The sequence below is a fragment of the Anolis carolinensis genome, unplaced genomic scaffold (assembly GCF_035594765.1).
Source record: "Anolis carolinensis isolate JA03-04 unplaced genomic scaffold, rAnoCar3.1.pri scaffold_8, whole genome shotgun sequence".
Taxonomy (NCBI): domain Eukaryota; kingdom Metazoa; phylum Chordata; class Lepidosauria; order Squamata; family Dactyloidae; genus Anolis; species Anolis carolinensis.
The window spans coordinates 12,055,385-12,074,049 of NW_026943819.1; the positions used below are offsets into that span (position 1 = coordinate 12,055,385).

The 18,665-nt window shown below is 44.1% G+C and overlaps 1 protein-coding gene across 4 annotated transcripts; it reads left to right on the forward strand.

Annotated features, from left to right (window-relative positions):
- Positions 1-739: 739 nt before the first annotated feature.
- Positions 740-17,855, forward strand: plpp5 (phospholipid phosphatase 5). 4 transcript variants are annotated; one of them, XM_008119674.3, is made up of 7 exons: positions 740-896; positions 3,784-3,892; positions 4,498-4,588; positions 5,078-5,141; positions 5,611-5,735; positions 6,175-6,345; positions 16,178-17,855. In XM_008119674.3, exons 1-7 carry the CDS (start codon positions 811-813, stop codon positions 16,345-16,347), a joined length of 816 nt encoding a protein of 271 aa, XP_008117881.1. In that variant the 5' UTR covers positions 740-810; the 3' UTR covers positions 16,348-17,855. The 4 variants fall into 4 exon arrangements, with proteins under 4 accessions (XP_008117881.1, XP_062817197.1, XP_062817196.1 ...); XM_062961127.1 differs by lacking the exon at positions 16,178-17,855 and adding an exon at positions 9,683-16,157; XM_062961126.1 differs by lacking the exon at positions 16,178-17,855 and adding an exon at positions 6,741-7,602.
- The last annotated feature ends 810 nt before the right edge of the window (positions 17,856-18,665 follow it).

Sequence of the window (18,665 nt, forward strand, 5' to 3'; positions counted from 1 at the left end):
ATAGTGAAGAGCAGAGACATCACACTGGCAACAAAGGTCTGCATAGTCAAAGTAATGGTATTCCCTATAGTAACCTATGGATGCAAGAGCTGGACCATAAGGAAGGCTGAGCAAAGGAAGATAGACGCTTTTGAACTCTGGTGCTGGAGGAAAATCCTGAGAGTGCCTTGGACCGCAAGAAGATCCAACCAGTCCATCCTCCAGGAAATAATACCCGGCTGCTCACTGGAGGGATGGATATTAGAAGCAAAGCTGAAGTATTTTGGCCACATCATGAGAAGACAGGAAAGCTTGGAAAAGATCACGATACTGGGGAAAATGGAAGGAAAAAGGAAGAGAGGCCGACCAAGGGCAAGATGGATGAACGGTATCCTTGAAGTGATTGGGTTGAACTTGAAGGACCTGGGGCCGGTGACGGCCGACAGGGAGCTCTGGCGTGGACTGGTCCAGGAGGTCACGAAGAGTCGGAAACGACTGAACGAATGAAGAAGATAAATATCCACTCCCACCATTCAATGCTATGGAATCCTGGGAGCTGTAGTTTTGGGTTAGCCCCAGGCCTCTTTACCAGGGAAAGGCTAAATAAAAAGACCTTGCAAAACTGCAACTCCCAGGATCCATGGTGGTTCGAGTGGTGCAGAACTGTAATCGTGGTACAGCGCCCAGGCCTGATGCAAATACAAGCAAGGACGTCTTCTGTTTGCTCCCATGAAGCCCCGCCCCTTTCCCCGGGCCTCAGCGAGCGAGTGGGCGGGGCCTCGCCGGGCAGTGGGCGTGGCTTGGCGGCTCCCTCGGCGTCCCCGGCGAAGGATGCGGCGGCGTTTCCCGCGGGCGGGGCTGGCGCTGCTCCTGCTGCTGGAAATCGGGGTGCGCGCGCTGCTCCTGGGGCTCTTCCTGTGAGTTTGGTGCTTTTTTTGTGGGGAGGGGGATGTGTTGTCATCGGCCTTGGGGACACCTCAGACGCATAATGACCCCGCATCGAGGCACCCATAGGATGCGCCGCCCACTGTACAGCTTCCAGGTGCAGCCACAGAATTATTTATCATTTTTTAAATTCATTTAATTGGTTGATATCCTTGCAATTTGTGCCGATTGTTCCCTCCCCGGCCGGGAAACGCAACGCCCCTTGCGTTAGACAACACGTGTCATTGGGAACAATGGGATCCCATAGGGATTGGTAGGTGCCGGATAAGTGGGAGTTTCTGGTTGCTTGAGAGTTGCTATTGAAGAAATACCCCCACACTATACCATAAACTGCAGTCAAACTGCATTCATTCTTCTCCCATAGATATTGGTAGGTGCCGGATAAGTGGGAGTTTCTGGTTGCTTGAGAGTTGCTATTTAAAAAATAAACCCACACTATACCATAAACTCTTCAGTCAAACTGCATTCATTCTTTTCCCATAGGGGTTGGTAGGTGCCGGATAAGTGGGAGTTTCTGGTTGCTTGAGAGTTACTATTAAAAATAAACCCACACTATACACCATAAACTGCAGTCAAACTGCATTCATTCTTCTCCCATAGGCATTAATAGGTGCCGGATAAGTGGGAGTTTCTGGTTGCTTGAGAGTTACTATCAGTGGGCTGGTCCATATGTCGTGAAGACTCAGAAGTGTCTGAACGAATTAACAACAAAAGGCCTAACTCATACTATGTCATATACTCTGCATTGACTTGATATTTATATTGAACAATCACACCAATATAAATACACTTAAACTTACATTTTTTACAAAGTTGAGGTCATTTTTAATGTAAAATATTACTTTGTAGATTTATTTTGCTGGTTGCTTGTGTTTGAGTTAATGGAGAGTCTACTGTGCTGTTTTGCCTGCAATAAACAGGGCCGTGATGATTCACCCACTGCAGTGATTCCTTCCAGGTGCTTTGGACTTCATTTCCCAGAAGCCTCGGCTGCCTTGGCCAATGGACAGGGATTCTGGGAGCTGAAGTCCAAAATAGATACCAGAGCAGCGGTTGGGAAGCAGAGCATAGAGGATGCTCTACATCAGTTGCATTGGCTGTGATGTAAGAGTTGGGAGGAAGCATCTCAGACTCACGGAAGTGAGATTAGGAAGAGAAGCAGCTGGATTGAATCATATTCACAAAATCCAATCCAATTTGCAAAGGTTCGCACAATACATCTTCAGGACCACATTTCATATCAGTTGATTTTCTTCCGGTCAGCTTTCAAATGCATACATAGAGATCGCAAGTGCAATGACTTACATAATTCAGATGTTGGTATTCGCTGTGTTTACATCCATATGTTCATCAATTTATTGCTTAGCCTTCTAACCAAGCCACAGAAGATATGCACTATGTACGTTACCTTTCAGCTTCCTGAAAGTCTTGGCTCCAGTGCTGACATTGATTGTTTTGGAAGGGAGCTCTCCCGTTGCTATTTGGATGACAAGAGTCCAGAGTTCAGGACTGGTTTTGCAAACATGAGAGGACTCTGTGAAATGTTATTTTAAGCAGCTTTCACAAAATGGGGATTTGCAACAGGGAAGGGGTTGTGTTATCTTTTCTGTGCTCCAGCTCAGGGCAGGAGAATGAGAAGGCTCTGGAATGAGGAAATCAGCTCTGCAAACATGGCAAAAACATGTTCGCAAACAACTTTCCATAACTCTAGAAAACTAAAATGAGGATAGTAAATAATGAACAATGTCCAGAAAATGTGAATTCCAGACAAGAAACCATCAGGGCCGGCAAACATCTCGCAACAAATGATTCCCCCAGGCAGGAAGCAGCCAGGTTTTGAAGCTGCAAGGTGGTTCAATGCTAATCAAGGTAGCCAATGGCAACATTCACACTTGCCTCAAGCAGACAAGAGTTCTTTCTCCCACCCTGGACCTTCCACAGATATATAAACCTCACTTGCCTAGTTTCCAACAAACCTCACAATCCCTGAGGATGCCTGCCATAGATGTGGGTGAAATGTCAGAAGAGAATGCTTCTGTAATATGTCCATACAGCCCGGAAAATTCACAACAACCTAGTGTTTCCGGCCATGAAAGTTTTTGACAACACAACTTTCCCTATAGATTGCAAAGAACTTTTCATATAGTTGGGACCACTCTATGAACACATAAATACACTGCATTACTTTACATCCCATGTGTCAAACTCAAGGCCAAAGCACCAAATCTGGCCTGCCATGTCCATTTATGTGGCCCTCCAGATGCTGGACTACAACCCTTATATTCCTTATCATTAGATATCATAACCAGAGCTGATGGGAGGCTGCAGCTTGTTCTGTCTAGTCAGAAGAGTAGGGTTTGAATTGAGAGACAGTGCTTGTGGATAGGATGCTTGATGTCTTTAGCCTTTCTCCAGCCTCAGAGCTGCAAGTGCTGTTGGGTTGCAATTCCCATTATCCCCAGCTCTCATGGTGGATCATCAAAAGTGATGGGAGTTGTCATTCAGTAATGTCATAGGACCCAAATTGGGTAAAATCGAAAGAGCACCGACCACTATGTGCAACCATTATAGTTGGCCCTCTCTCTGTGTCCGCTAATTCTCCATCCATGGATTCATCAGCCCTTTGAAGGCAGCCAGAAGTCTCATGTGGATCTCAGTGAAAATGAGTTTCAGTTATTTTGAATGTGTATTCTGACTAATTTGACCAAAATACTCCTGTTCCACCCTCATGTTGCAAAGGGATAACATAAAGTGGTTTGAAAAGAACAAGGAATAGATCTTGCAAAGGCGTCTTTGGTCAGAGAAAGCCCCCATGTTGTCCTTTTGGCCGGTCTCCCATCAGGTTTGTGCTCTCTCTAGGTTCACAGAACTGCTGCCTCCATTCCAGCGCGTCATCCAGCCTGAAGAAATGTGGCTGTATAAAAACCCCTACATTGAGTCTGACCATGTGCCTGCCAAGCCCATGTTTGTGAGTAGCAGCTCATTCCAGGCATCTGCTGTATATGTTCTGAGTTGCCTTGCCACATACACCTTGAGTATCCCTTGGCACCAGGAGTATTGTTTGGGTGTTTGGATTCCCACCCACCCCCCGGCCCCGATTTTGAAATATTCGTATGCACATATATCATGAGTTATTTTAGAACGGGGATCCAAGTCTAAACGTAAAATTAATGTATGTTTTATGTCAGTGGTTCTCTAAGCTTTTCAGCCCTTTTTGAAGCAAAAGTTTCTTGTGGACCCCCAATAAATGTTTATATATTATACAATATATAATTTAATATATCTCAGGCATGGGCTGGGCCAGTGGCAGATGGATGGGGAGTGTGGACCTTGCGGTACATTCCAACTCTGACATAATGCTGTATTTTGGATAGAAAACAACGAGGGGATTAGAGCTGACCCTATTGTACTATACGAACATGGCAACTTGCCTCATAATACCCAATCAGATTATTTGTCCATCTAGCCCACTACTATCTATTAAACTCACATTTGACATTTTAAAAAAATGCATTTGCCTTTCTGTCTCTTGCTGTCCTGCTAACTAATTCTGTCTCTTTCATCTTGTCCTAGTTCATTTCCTTTTTGTCTCCCCTGGTCTTGATTCTTCTGGCCAAATTTTTCCTGAATGCAGACCAAGAAGATACACGAGAAGCATGCTTAGGTAAGCTCAGTTTGGCAAACGCTGAATTAACGTTGAGCCATAGCATATATTTCTTTAAATTAGTTATATCTTGCTTCCAGATGACCTTACAAAGATAAATATTATGGAAATTGGAGACATTATAAGTGCACACAAAAATAATTGGTGGAGAAGTAGAAGAAAGACGCCTCCTTGGGTTACTCTTATTACGATGGCTACATGGATAGAACAGTTTGGGAATCTTGCTTGCATCCAGATGAACTTTGGGGACAAAACAATGAGAGAAACAACCTTGCTGCTCTTCCCTTTCCTTCTGCTTTGTATCATATGATAATCTTCATGGTTACTCAGATAGGAATAGGTCATTCTTAATCCAGATGGTCTCCTTCAAGATGGTTACCCATTTAATTTGAGGATCACCTATGTAAAAGAATGGCAAATACTTCACATGTCTGCTGGGGAACTAAATCAGAAATTGGTTGACTTCATTTTTCCTTTTTTTTTCCCCAGGTGCTAGCCTGGCTCTTGCCCTGAATGGTGTTTTCACCAATGCTGTGAAGCTGGCCGTGGGAAGGTGAGACCTACTCTAAGTGCATTTGTTCTGATATTTCTGCAGGGATAGCTTATGCTCCTATTGTCACTTCCAGTTGCAAGGAGTTAGGCCAGATCTTCCCCAGGTAGTGATGTTCGCCTAAGGTGATACGGTGGAGTGGGTCCAACCCATGTTCAATATCCCCATGCTATCCACTTTGTTGAACTGGCCACATAGCCTGAATGCCCTATCACCATCTCCCAAAACAGTTACTATACTCTCAAATCAAGAATGGAAAATAGAATATTGCCAGACAGGAAAAGATACTAAAAATGGGCTTAAAGCTAACCTTAAAAACTGGCATAGACATTGAGAACTGGGAAGCTCTGCCCCTCGAGTGTTCTAACTGGAGGTCAGCTGTTGCCTTCTCCTGCTGCTCTCAGTTCCTTACCTCTTCTTGGTCTCGCCTTCACAGTCAAGCTTCATCCTTTGTTTCTCTTCCTCACTCTAGGCCACGGCCAGATTTCTTTTACCGCTGCTTTCCAGATGGCCGGGAAACCCTTCAGTTACTATGCACAGGTGATGCAGACGTGGTGACTGAAGGGCGCAAGAGTTTCCCCAGCGGACATTCGTCATGTGAGTATCCATTTCATTTGGTAGGGTGCAGCCAGGTTCAGGAATTGAAGTTCCCCTCTTCTAGACAATACGCAGGAGCAAATCCCTGAAAGATAGGCCGCTTCAGTCCATCCCGTAGATCTGTGGTGTATTTTCATTATCGTATCTTACCATGTCCTTGACTATATATAGTGTCTAGCTCAAGGGAGGTAATAGTATCACTCTGTTCCGCTTTGCTCAGACCTCACATGGGACTCTGGCATCTCACATTTCTGGGCACCACGATTCAAGAAAGATATTGAAAAACTGGAATTTGTGTCCAGAGAAGAGCGACCAAAATTGTCAAAAGCCTGGAGCGCACTGGCTGAGAATTCCAAATGTCCTTAAACAAGAGCATTGCTAAGTATAGTTATCGCAGTTTGCATTATTGAAAGTCATGATGCTTCTTCCCATCTTGCAGTTGCCTTTGCTGGCTTGGCCTTTGGATCCTTCTACATTGCCGGGAAGCTGCGCTGCTTTGCCCCTGGCGGACGGGGGCAGTCCTGGCGCCTCTGTGCCTTCCTCGCACCCCTCTTTGTCGCCATGCTCATTGCTTTGTCCCGCACCTGTGATTACAAGCACCATTGGCAAGGTGAGTGGACTCTTGGTGCAGGACGGAGCAGGTGCCTCAGAAATAAATTGTCAGACTGATAGCAGATTGCGGAAGTGAGCACATATCCTGTTAAAGATATTTCAGCCCCTTTTAATATAGTATGACCCTGAACTCAAAAATACACATGAGTCAGTTGTGACTTTAAGTAGGAAAGAAACTAGTTTGTTCACTTTAGTTCAACAATGATACAAAGCAAATCAGAATAGTTGATCTCACCACAGTATAATAACAAAACACTTTCTTCAATGTTTGACGACAGGAAAAAAAATAGTACACTGTTCAGTTTCTGTCTTCTTTCTTGAAAATAAGACGCCTTTGATCTGTAGTTTAGATAAATAGTCTTTCTTGGCGTTAACTTCAGCTTCTGTTTCTAGCTTCCAAATGCCGTATGTCAACAAAACAACTACCTGCTGCTTCCAGTTCCGGCGAGCTACCAGCTCTAAACAGAACTAAGCTAAACTAAGCAAACCCAAAGTTTTGTTTTATGCAGTAAACAAATACAGTAGAGTCTCACTTATCCAAGCTAAACGGGCCGGCAGAAGCTTGGATAAGCGAATATCTTGGATTATAAGGACTGATCAAGGAGAAGCCTATTAAACATCAAATTAGGTTATGATTTTACAAATTAAGCACCAAAACTTCATGTTATACAACAAATTTGACAGAAAAAGTAGTTCAATACGCAGTAATGTTATGTTGTAATTACTGTATTTACGAATTTAGCACCAAAATATCACGATATATTGGAAACATTGACTACAAAAATGGCTTGGATTATCCAGAGGCTTGGATAAGCGAGGCTTGGATAAGTGAGACTCTACTGTAATACACTCAGCTAAGCCATAACAGCTGCTTTACAGGCTTGAGCGATCCATGAAAAAACTGATTCTAAACTCGTTTCAAAAGTAGGGGGCGCTAGCGTTTCGTTTCTGATGTCATTTCCGAATTTTGCCCTCAAAAATTTTCAAAATTTAACGAAAATTCGTTACTTTCAAAAGTAATTCGTTAATGGCGGACGCGCATGCGCAGTAGCAAAAAAAAAAAAAACAGCACGAGGGGAGACTTTACAGGACTCTCCCGCCCTCATTTTTGAGCTATCTTCTTCAAACTTGGTACAGTGGTAGAACACATTTAACACTGATAGCTCACCAAAATTCGGAACGTTTCCCTTATCCTCTGATTTTTGGCGAATTTTCATAGCTTTTATAATAAACCATTTTTTAATAATTGCAGAAATCTGTTCCTGGTTTGAAAGTCTTATTTCCTGTTTCATTGGGTTGTCTTTACTGTGAAAGTCATTGTTCTACTTCAGAAACTTTGTTTTTGTGGCTGAAACTTTGTTAAATTGGTGGACCAAACCATAATATGTTCCATCCATGTCGCTTGCACAAAGTTCAGGCAGTGTCATAGATTTTGCCATGTTTCTATGACAGAACCAATTAGGAAATGACATTTATCACCCAGGAACAGAAATCATAGTACACCATCAAATCATTCCTGACAGATGGCCATCAGCCTCTGAATAAGGAAATAGTTCCTGGTTTGAAAGTGCTATTTCCTGTTTCATTGGCTTTTCTGGGCTGAGAGTGTGTGACTTGCCCAAGTGGGTGGCTGAGTGGGGAATCAAGCCACAATTGGAGTCCAAAATTCAAACCTCTCCCTCCCTCCTTCTCTCTAAACTTCTCATACCTTCCAAGAATTCACATACTGTATGAAAGTTTGGTCAAGATGGTCAGAGGAGGGCAACTAAAATGATCTAGGGTCTGGAGAACAAGCCCTATGAGGAGCGGCTTGAAGAACTGGGCATGTTTAGCCTGCAGAAAAGAAGGCTGAGAGGAGACATGATGTATAAATATGTGAGGGGAAGTCATAGAGAGGAGGGAGCAAGCTTGTTTTCTGCTGCCCTGCAGACTAGGATGCGGAACAATGGCTTCAAACTACAGGAAAGGAGATTCCACCTGAACATTAGGAAGAACTTCCTCACTGTGAGCTGTTCAGCTGTGGAACTCTCTGCCCCGGACTGTGGTGGAGGCTCCTTCTTTGGAGGCTTTTAAGCAGAGGCTGGATGGCCATCTGTTGGGAGGGATTGGATGGTGTCTTCCTGCCTGGCAGAAGGGGTTGGGCTGGATGGCCCACGAGGTCTCTTCCAACTCTACTGTTCAATGACTCTATGATTCTAAGCGAGGACAAAAGGGGGTGGGGAATGTTAAGAGGAGAGAGGGCCTGGAACACCTGGGAATTGTAGTTTTAAAGTGGGCATAGTACTATTGGAGAAATGTTTGCTTCAGCCCAATGCTTTTATAAATGGTCAATATTCAGAGGCTTCCTTCTCCTGCATTTTGAAAGCTATTATGATGAAATTTGCCAGAATGGAAGCAAAAATTAAGTACTCTTTGCCTATCAAGTTTCATAATGTTTGACCCATCCACTGATTTTTGGGGATTTCTGAAGCAACATTTTTTTAAAATGTTAGCAGATCGATAGCCACGCCTCCCTGTCCTTCTTCCTTCCACTTTGATTGGCTTGCTAAGGCTTCTGGGAAATGGAGTTTTTTCTCTCGTTATGGCGAATTGCTTCATTAATGGTCAATATTCAGAGGCTTCGTTCTCCTGCATTATGAAAGCTATTATGATGAAATTTGCCAGAATGGAAGCAAAAATTAAGTACTCTTTGCCTATCAAGTTTCATAATGTTTGACCCATCCACTGATTTTTGGGGATTTCTGAAGCAACATTTTTTTAAAATGTTAGCAGATCGATAGCCACGCCTCCCTGTCCTTCTTCCTTCCACTTTGATTGGCTTGCTAAGGCTTCTGGGAAATGGAGTTTTTTCTCTCGTTATGGCGAATTGCTTCATTAATGGTCAATATTCAGAGGCTTCGTTCTCCTGCATTATGAAAGCTATTATGATGAAATTTGCCAGAATGGAAGCAAAAATTAAGTACTCTTTGCCTATCAAGTTTCATAATGTTTGACCCATCCACTGATTTTTGGGGATTTCTGAAGCAACATTTTTTAAAAATGTTAGCAGATCGATGGCCACGCCTCCCTGTCCTTCTTCCTTCCACTTTGATTGGCTTGCTAAGGCTTCTGGGAAATGGAGTTTTTTTCTCCTAATGGCGACTTGCTTCATTTCCACTTAAAAGAATGGTCAAAATTCAGAGGCTTCGTTCTCCTGCATTTTGAAAGCTATTATGATGAAATTTGCCAGAATGGAAGCAAAAATTAAGTACTCTTTGCCTATCAAGTTTCATAATGTTTGACCCATCCACTGATTTTTTGGGGATTTTTGAAGCAACATTTTTTTAAAATGCTAGCAGATCGATGGCCATGCCTCTCCCTCCCTCTCTCTTCCGCTCTGATTGGCTGAGAGGCATGCCAACATGGCTTCTCCAATCAGAGGGGCTACAGCTACATCCGAAGACATCAGAAACAAACGAAAAAAGGTACTTTTAAAATTCAAATTCATAATATTTGTAAGGCAGTGAGCAGATGTTTCAAATATCAATTCAAAAGTACTTTCGAAACGAATTTTTAACTAATTTAACGAACTAACGAAAAATTTGCTCAAGCCTACTGCTTTACTGCTGTAATAAAATGGTTCAGATCCTTGCTGTTACTTAGCAAAAAGCCTTTAATAAACTCTTAGAAGCAACCTAAGGAAGGAGTGAGGGAAGGAGGAGAGGAGCTGGCAGGAAATTCCTTCTTGCATGTTTCTGAAAAAGCCTAAATTGGTCCAAATATGTTGGAAATACTCCCCACACCACTGGGGAAAAAGACATTATCCTTGGCGGTCTAGAGAACTTCCAAATGTATCAGAAAGACTCTCCATATCCCTTAGAGGACACTTTAAGTAAAAACCATTGTGCTCTAGTGTCAGGCTCACTTCAAAGGACCAGTCTGAACGCAGATCAAAGATAGCTGCTCTCAAATCCAATCTTTATTGAAGAATACATGACTTTGGAAAAGTCGAGAATGACCTAATGTTTACATACATCCATTTTTATCACCTCTGATGCAACGTAACACCACACGCAAATATCATCATCAAACCCCACCCTCTGGATCACATTACTACTATTCCCACACACTATACCAATTATAATTGTTTATACTTTCAACCCTGAGTTCCCAGGCTCATACTATCTTCTCCCGCCAGGTGCTTTCAGGGTTATTTATGTTATGACGCCAGGTCCAGGGCTCGGAAATTCAGCCCTGGGATCTGGCTCCATGACATGGCGCCCTCGTTTTCTTCATCCTCCTCTTCGGTTCTTCTTTCATCACAATCCTGAAATAAATCAAACAATAACTCTATGTGTCCATTTTGTCCAAAGTCCCCATATACTTTTTCAGTAAGTTGCGATGGAATACTGGGTGTATTTTCCCTAAACTCTTTGGCAATGCCAACTGGAAAGTTACTTCATTGATAACACCCTGTATTCTGAATGGTCCAATATATTTGGGGCCCAATTTTCTCGAAGGTAGCCCCAATTTGATGTTTTGGGTACTTAACCACACTAGATCTCCTTTCCCTAATTTATCGCCTTCCACTCTTTTTCTGTCTGCGAACGTTTTATACTTTTTATGTGCCTCCTTTAAGGATGCAGTCACTTGACTCCAGCATTCTAGCATTTGAGCTTTCCATTTCCCTGCCCCTGTTTCTTCATCCTCTGTCCATCTTGGCAACTGGGGCAAAGGCTGTATTTCATACCCGTAAACTACTTCAAAGGGAGTTTTATTTGTTGCTGAATGTATAGTCGAATTAAAAGCTAGTTCCGCAAAAGCCAGCCACCTAGACCAGTCATTTTGTCTCATGTTAGAGTACATTCGAAGGAACTGCCCCAGTGTCTGTTGAGTACGTTCTACTGCCCCGTTTGTCATGGGGTGAAAAGCAGAACTTAGACTCCTTTCTGCTCCTAGCATTTCCAAGAATTTTTCCCAAAATTTTGCTGTGAATTGAACTCCTCTGTCACTGACCACTCTACTGGGACATCCATGAAGTTTGTAAATATGGTTTATGTATAATTCAGCTAGTTTCTCTGCCGATGGTAATTTCGTCAGTGCTATAAAGTGGGCCTGTTTAGAAAACAGGTCTAATACTGTCCAAATATAACGATGTCCTTTGCTAACCGGCAGTTCCCCCACAAAATCCATAGCTACACATTCCCAAGGTCTGGTAGGTTCCGCTACTGTTTGTAATAATCCCATTGGCTTCCCTCCTCTCGATTTATTTCTGGCACAATCGTCACATTGAACAACATGATTCTTTATGTCCTTCCTCATTCCTGGCCACCAACAATGTTTTGCTATTGCCTTTGTTGTTTTTGTAATTCCTGTATGACCAGCGCTCTGGTTATTGTGAAAACGATGCAAAATCTTAATCCTTAATATTGCTGGGATATACAGTTTCTTGTTCACAAACCAAAATCCCCCCTTCTGCTCCCCCTTTTCTGCGTTGGATGCGATCCACTGATCTCCTTCATAAGACTGTTTCAGTTCTTTTCCCCAACTATTTTCCCCGTCGATTTCAACAATAGCAGTGTTCTCTTTTTGGGTTTGCGCTCTTGTCCTGACAACTAAGCCCCATTGTTTATCAGAGAATATTGTTCCCTCTTTGGCTGTGGTTACGCCTTCGTGTTGAGGCATGCGTGAAAGAGCATCTGCCAAGACATTCTGCTTCCCTTGGAAAAATTTTAATTGGAAATCGAACCTGCTGAAGTATTGTGCCCATCTAATTTGTTTGGGGGACAATTTCCGAGGCGATTTTAAATACTGGAGGTTCTTATGGTCAGACCAAATTTCAAATGGGATTCCGCTTCCTTCGAGGAAGTGTCGCCAGCATTCTAAGGCTTTTAATATGGCTAATGCCTCCTTTTCCCATATGGGCCAACATTTTTCAGTTTCACTGAACTTCCGGGACAAATATCCACAAGGTTTTAAGTTCCCATTTTGATCCTTTTGCAATAGTACTGCCCCGTATGCACAGTCTGAAGCATCGCAATGAATTATGAAAGGGCTCCTTATATCGGGGTGTTTTAGGATGGGTTCTTTTGTGAAGCATCCTTTTAGGGTTTCAAATGCCTTTTGGCATTCTGGCGTCCAACTCAGTTTGGCGCCAGGAGCTTTCACTTTTGCTGTCTCCCCTTTCCCTTTTGTTTTTAAAAGTTCAGTAAGGGGTGCGGTTATTTGCGCGAAGCCTTTTATGAAGGATCTATAAAAATTTGCAAACCCCAGAAATGATTGCAATTGCCTCCTAGTTTGAGGTACTCCCCATTCTTTTACGTCTGATACTTTAGACGGATCCATAGCTAACCCTTCTGGAGATATCCGATACCCCAGAAAGTCAATTTGAGTTTTATTAAATTCACATTTGGACAGTTTTGCGTACAGCTTTGCTTCCCTTAGTCTCTGCAAAACTTCCCGGACCAATTCCACGTGCTTTTCTTTATCTTCGCTCACGATCAAGATATCATCAAGGAATATGAATACCCCTCGGTACAACAATGGGTGTAGTATTTCATTTATAAGCTGCATAAAGCAACCGCCGCCATTTTTTAATCCAAATGGCAAAATTTTATATTCAAAATGGCCGAATGCGCAGGAAAATGCAGTTTTCCAAGTATCCTCAGGTTTGATTCTTAATTTATGATATGCTTCAATTAAATCAAGTTTAGTAAATATGCTCCCTTTCTTCAATACGGTGATTAAATCCTTTACTAAGGGCATAGGGTATTTATTGTCCTTAGTAATTGCATTTAAATTTCGATAATCAATGCACAATCTTAGGGAGTTGTCTTTCTTTCTCCTAAATAACACTGGGGCTCCGAGAGGAGAATTGGATGGCTTAATGAAGCCTCGCGCCAGGTTCTTATCGATGTATTTCCTCAATTCCTCCTTCTCCTGAACAGACATGGGATACACTTTTGGTTTTGGTAAGTTTGCTCCTGGGGTTATTTCAATTTCTACTTCTATATTCCTCTTGGGAGGTAATTTACTTGCCTCTTTCTGATTGAAAACATCCACAAAGTCTCTGTATTCAGGTGGCAATAGCTGTGGGTCTATTTCACCTGCTTCATCTCCCTCGTCCTCCTCTCCTGCAATTTTGCTTATCTCCCATTGCGTCTGTTGTTCTTTAAATGCTAGGCTCTTTCCTCTCCAATCTACTTCAGGATTTGCCTGTTCGAGCCACGGTATCCCTAATATTACGTGGTATGTGGCGATAGGGGCTATCACAAAGGATATTCTTCCTTCCCATTTGCCTATTTTACATGGGACCCCCCGTATTTCCTTTGTAGATACTTCCCCAGCCGCAACTGATCCATCTAGCTGCGAAAATGCAATTGGGGAGTCAAGCAACATCTGCTGGCATTTCAGCGCTCCTGCTAGTTCCGGAGTTATAATGTTCCTAGAACAACCACAATCCACGAATGCCCTGCAGGTGGCCCGGTTCTCTAGCCCCGATAGGCAAATTGGCACTACTAGCATGCGTTTGTCTCGGCTCACCAGCCTTTCCGAAGATTTTGGGGCTTGCACCTCCTCCTCCGCACGCCTCCCGGTTGCTGGCTTGGGCTTTGAGGGTTTTGGCGGCTCCCCCTTCCGGGCCCAACATTCTGCTGCTCGATGGCCCGTCTTCCCACATACAAAGCATCCCGGTTTGGGTTTGTTGTCATCTCCTCTGAAGGGGATCCCCGGCCTCCCTCCGGGCTTTTCTTGCTTCCTCATTTCTCCTCGACCTCTCGCCACCGGTCTTTGCTGGCCGCCGCTGCCCCTGAAGCGCTTTACATGGGCCTGGGTGGATTCAACGCGCCCCGCTAGTTGGATCCAGCCCTGGAGTGTTTCGGGGTCATCTCTGTGCGCTGCCCAGCTAAAAACCTCGGGGCGTAGTCCCTCTTTAAATATCTCCACTTTGGTCACTTCAGACCACTCTGGTACCCTTTCCGCGAGGTGGAGGAATTCCTCTGCGTACTCGGGCACCGTTTTGTCCCTCTGCTTTATTCCTTTAAGCTGGTCTCGAGCCCTCAGTTGCTCTAGCCGGTCTCTGAACCGGTTTTCTAGTGCAGCGAGGAAGCGGGGCACTGACCTCAGGCATGGGTCGCGTCTGGCATGTAGTTGTACATACCAGCTGGCAGCTCCTCTCTTTAGTGTGTTGCCGATGGCTCGAACCATGCTTGCTTCGGAGGGGAATGTGTGTGCATTATCTTCCATGTATCCTCTGATGCTAATGAGAAAAAAGTTCAATTCAGATGATTCCCCTCCGTATTCTAGTTTGAGATCTTCCCTCCTTTGCATCCACTCTGCGGCCCGTTGATGCTGTCTGGGGGGCATGGGGAAGGGTTGCATCGGGTTTCCTTGGGCGGCCCCTTTGAACACGCCGCGCCCCACTCCGGTAGTCGTTCTGCGCGGCTCCCGACATTCTGCCGCTGCTGTCGGCCCTTCCACCCATCCGAATGCGGGCCTCGCTGTAGTCCCCGCACCTCGCCTTTCCTCGTCGTACGGCACATCCTCCTCCTCTTCCTGGATCTCCGGCTCCTCTCCGCCTTCGTCTGCTAATCCACTGGACCCGATCCCTGGCCCCAGTGGCCTTTCCACCCCGACACCCATTCGGGGGGTTGGAAGTTCTGTTGGAGTTGGCGGCCTCAGAGTTCCCAGAGCTCGCTGGCGCTCCATTTCGCGGGCCATTCTGTCTCGGAACTCCAGCTCCCGCCAGTATTCCTCATCTCCCTCGTCCCTCGCCGCCACGGGACTCTGCGTTGATGCGCGCTGGCCCCTCTGGCTCCAATCTCCTTCTTTACTTGGCTCTCTCTCGGCGCCATATCGGATGGGCTCTTTTTGGAGATTCTCTTCCAATAGTGGGACCAACCTCCCCACGGTTTCCGACAGCCTGGATAAATTAGTTTCCAGGATGGATAACCGCAGGGCTACGGTCTCTGGCATGCTTCCTCCAGATCCCCAACTGGTTTCTGCAGCCGCAGAGACGCCTCTTCCTCCTCTGGGAATCCTCTGAGTCATGCCGTTCGGCCTGGGGTACCCCGTAGAGGAAGCTACGGCTTGCAACGTCTCTTCTCCCAACGGCCGGGCCCCTGCTCCATTTGGGCTTTGATCTCCTTCTCCACTCATTATCACTTCACTGCGAATCCGCAGGAGGGTGAGAACGGGATTCTCGACTTAAATGTCAGGCTCACTTCAAAGGACCAGTCTGAACGCAGATCAAAGATAGCTGCTCTCAAATCCAATCTTTATTGAAGAATACATGACTTTGGAAAAGTCGAGAATGACCTAATGTTTACATACATCCATTTTTATCACCTCTGATGCAACGTAACACCACACGCAAATATCATCATCAAACCCCACCCTCTGGATCACATTACTACTATTCCCACACACTATACCAATTATAATTGTTTATACTTTCAACCCTGAGTTCCCAGGCTCATACTATCTTCTCCCGCCAGGTGCTTTCAGGGTTATTTATGTTATGACGCCAGGTCCAGGGCTCGGAAATTCAGCCCTGGGATCTGGCTCCATGACACTCTAGATTTGCCGCAAAGGATTGCATTCAATTAACAAGATAGCCTGATGCAGTGTAAGAAAGGTGACTCCTAATTTTGTTGATTCCAGGTTCTGTTGGTTCCAGCTAGCGTAATTTGTTTTCAGGGATGATGGGAGCTGTAACCCTACAAAATCTAGCAGGGTGCATGTTCCCCGCTACCCAGATGAACACTACTTTAAATAAACATGTTATATGATGTTACTTGGCAGCCATAAATGAAATTCTCTTTGCGTTCTCCATTGTTATGTTTCCCTCCAAGATGTGCTGGTTGGCTCCGCAATGGGCCTTGGCTTTGCGTACTTGTGCTACAGGCAGCATTACCCTCCGCTGACGGATCCTGAGTGTCATCGGCCGCTCCAGCGCAAGTCTAGACTCTCTAGTGCCGAAAGGCAAAAGCTGACACTCTCTGGCTTCAGTTTAGATGTATAAAGTCCTAGAGGATCCCCCTTCCTGCATGCCCTCGGATCCAGAAGAACAGAGAAGGGCACAGAGGTCCAACTTATCCAGTGCCTGGAAGAAAGAAGTGCCAGCAGTCCCTTCCTTGTGGCTCTTTCAATGAGGAGTGGGTGGGATTCTCTTTGCATGGCAAACAAAGGAGGACATCTGGCTGCTTCTCCCAGGCAACAAGATCTTAGAATCAAAGGCTCAGGATGGGGCCGATCCTTTGTAGCCATCACCTGTCAACATTGCACGCCAACATGTCAGTGTCAAAATGATTCCTGGAGGATCATGATAGACTAAAAGACAAGCTAATCTGACCCCTTGTCCCAAGGCCAGGATATCAACGGGCACATTGCCTCCTCGCAGATTGATGTAATGTAGTCCCAAGGAGTGAGCCCCAAACTAGCACCCAATAGAGATAGGTAATAGTTCCAGGAGGACAGGTTTTTCTCCTGAAGGAAGGAGAAAACAATAGGCAGTATAGCAGACAGCATCGCAATCTAGGGCTGGGAGAATGTTGTCCTCCAGATATTTTTGGATTACAGTCCCTGATGAACCTGGTAAGAATTGCAGTCCCATCACATTTGGAGGATCAACCTTCTCCACCCGTTCAAGAACGTAAGGCAGCTGTTGTTTTCTGCAAATTTAGGTATTTTCTGGTTTCCAGCAACTCAAATCTTACGTGTCTAGGCCAGATATTGATGTCCAGAAGATTCTACACAAGAGTGGGTGCTTTTTTTAGGTTCTCCTGACATAGGCTAAACTCTTGCCTTTCCCATTCGACTCAGAGAAGGGGATGCTTCCTTTTTTGATGAGAGTTGCGGTAGAGTGGATAAGTCAACTCAAGGTTTTTTTTTGGGGGGGGGGGGATCTATTTTTTATTAAGATTTCTAGATCTATACATGAGTGTATGAGGTAGTTGCCACATTTGCCTTATGGTAGGTCTGGCACTGGTAAACAGTAGGGTAATGTGTCCGTTGATGTGGGTCAATCCACAAATATTCGTGCCATAAGTCTTAGCCTTGAAAGTTCTCTTTTCTCAAAGGGACAACTTGCTTCTGCTAATTGGGTTCCCTTTAGCTGCCTTTCAAAGCTACATTTTACGTTGTGGGTCAGTATACACATTTGCGAGAATCCCTTGGATGTTTTACTCTGGAATAAGTGGGGAATAGGATAAGCATACTGTGGGGAAAGGAGAGAGATATGGCAGTGAGAAGTCTGTTGTTTGAAGAACTGAAAAAAGGGAAACATGTAAAAACATGAACTGATTGCAATTTCCATTGAAATTCGAGGTAGATTATTTTGCACAGGTTTATAAAGCTTTGACTAATCTGAACCGTCAGAGATAACAATTGTTGCTGTGAGAACTTGAACTTGTTTTCCCCCTTACAATATTTTCTATGTTTTTAGAGGTCAACATTGCAAGAAAATCGATTTGCTTGTTTTCAATTTTAAAGTATTCAATAAAACTGCTGTACTCTAGATGAAAAACAAAACTGCAGTGCTTTGGTCCTTGTATTAATCCTAAGTGTTAACAGTCGATGAACTGAACACTGGACTGCTGAAAATTAAAGCCAACTTAGGGGTACATCTAAACTGTACAGTTAATGTAGTTTGACATCACTTTAACTGCAATGGCTAAAGGCTATGGAATCCTGAGATTTGTAGTTTAGTAGTGCACCAGCATTCTGGGCATAAAAAGCCAAATACCGTGCCTTGTAAAACTGCAACTACCACAAGTCCATAACATAAAGCCATGGCAGTTAAAATGGTATCAAAATGCATTTATTCTGCAGTATAGACTGCAACTTGGGTGTCTTCATGTCAGCTGAAGCTACTATCTTCTTTCTCCATCTGAGCACTATAAAATGGAAACAGCCATTTTCCAGTATGGCGAGTTGCCAAAAACTCATAACACTGGCACTCAAAATAATTTAAAAATTGATATAGCTCTTAGGTTTTCTCTTCCAAGTGAATAATATTTTTGTTGCCTTTAGCCTAAGGCAGGGAAAGGACTGAAGGAAGAGAGGCAATCTGTATAAAGATACACAGAAGCCAATCTGTACTGGACTGTAAGTACAACTTAGCTGCTTTGGACTTCTTCCTAAGTAAACATTATTGCATATTTTTAGATTGGAACTACCCTACTGTTGTGTGAAATAAGCAGTTGCAGAAAGTGCTAACAGCATAGAAAAAAGGATAGGAACTGCACACAAGCTTTACCTTTAGGGGTGAATTTCAGAGGGTTTTTTTGTCCCCAGTAGAAGAAAATAGTATATTTTGTAATAAGAAATGCAGAATGCATG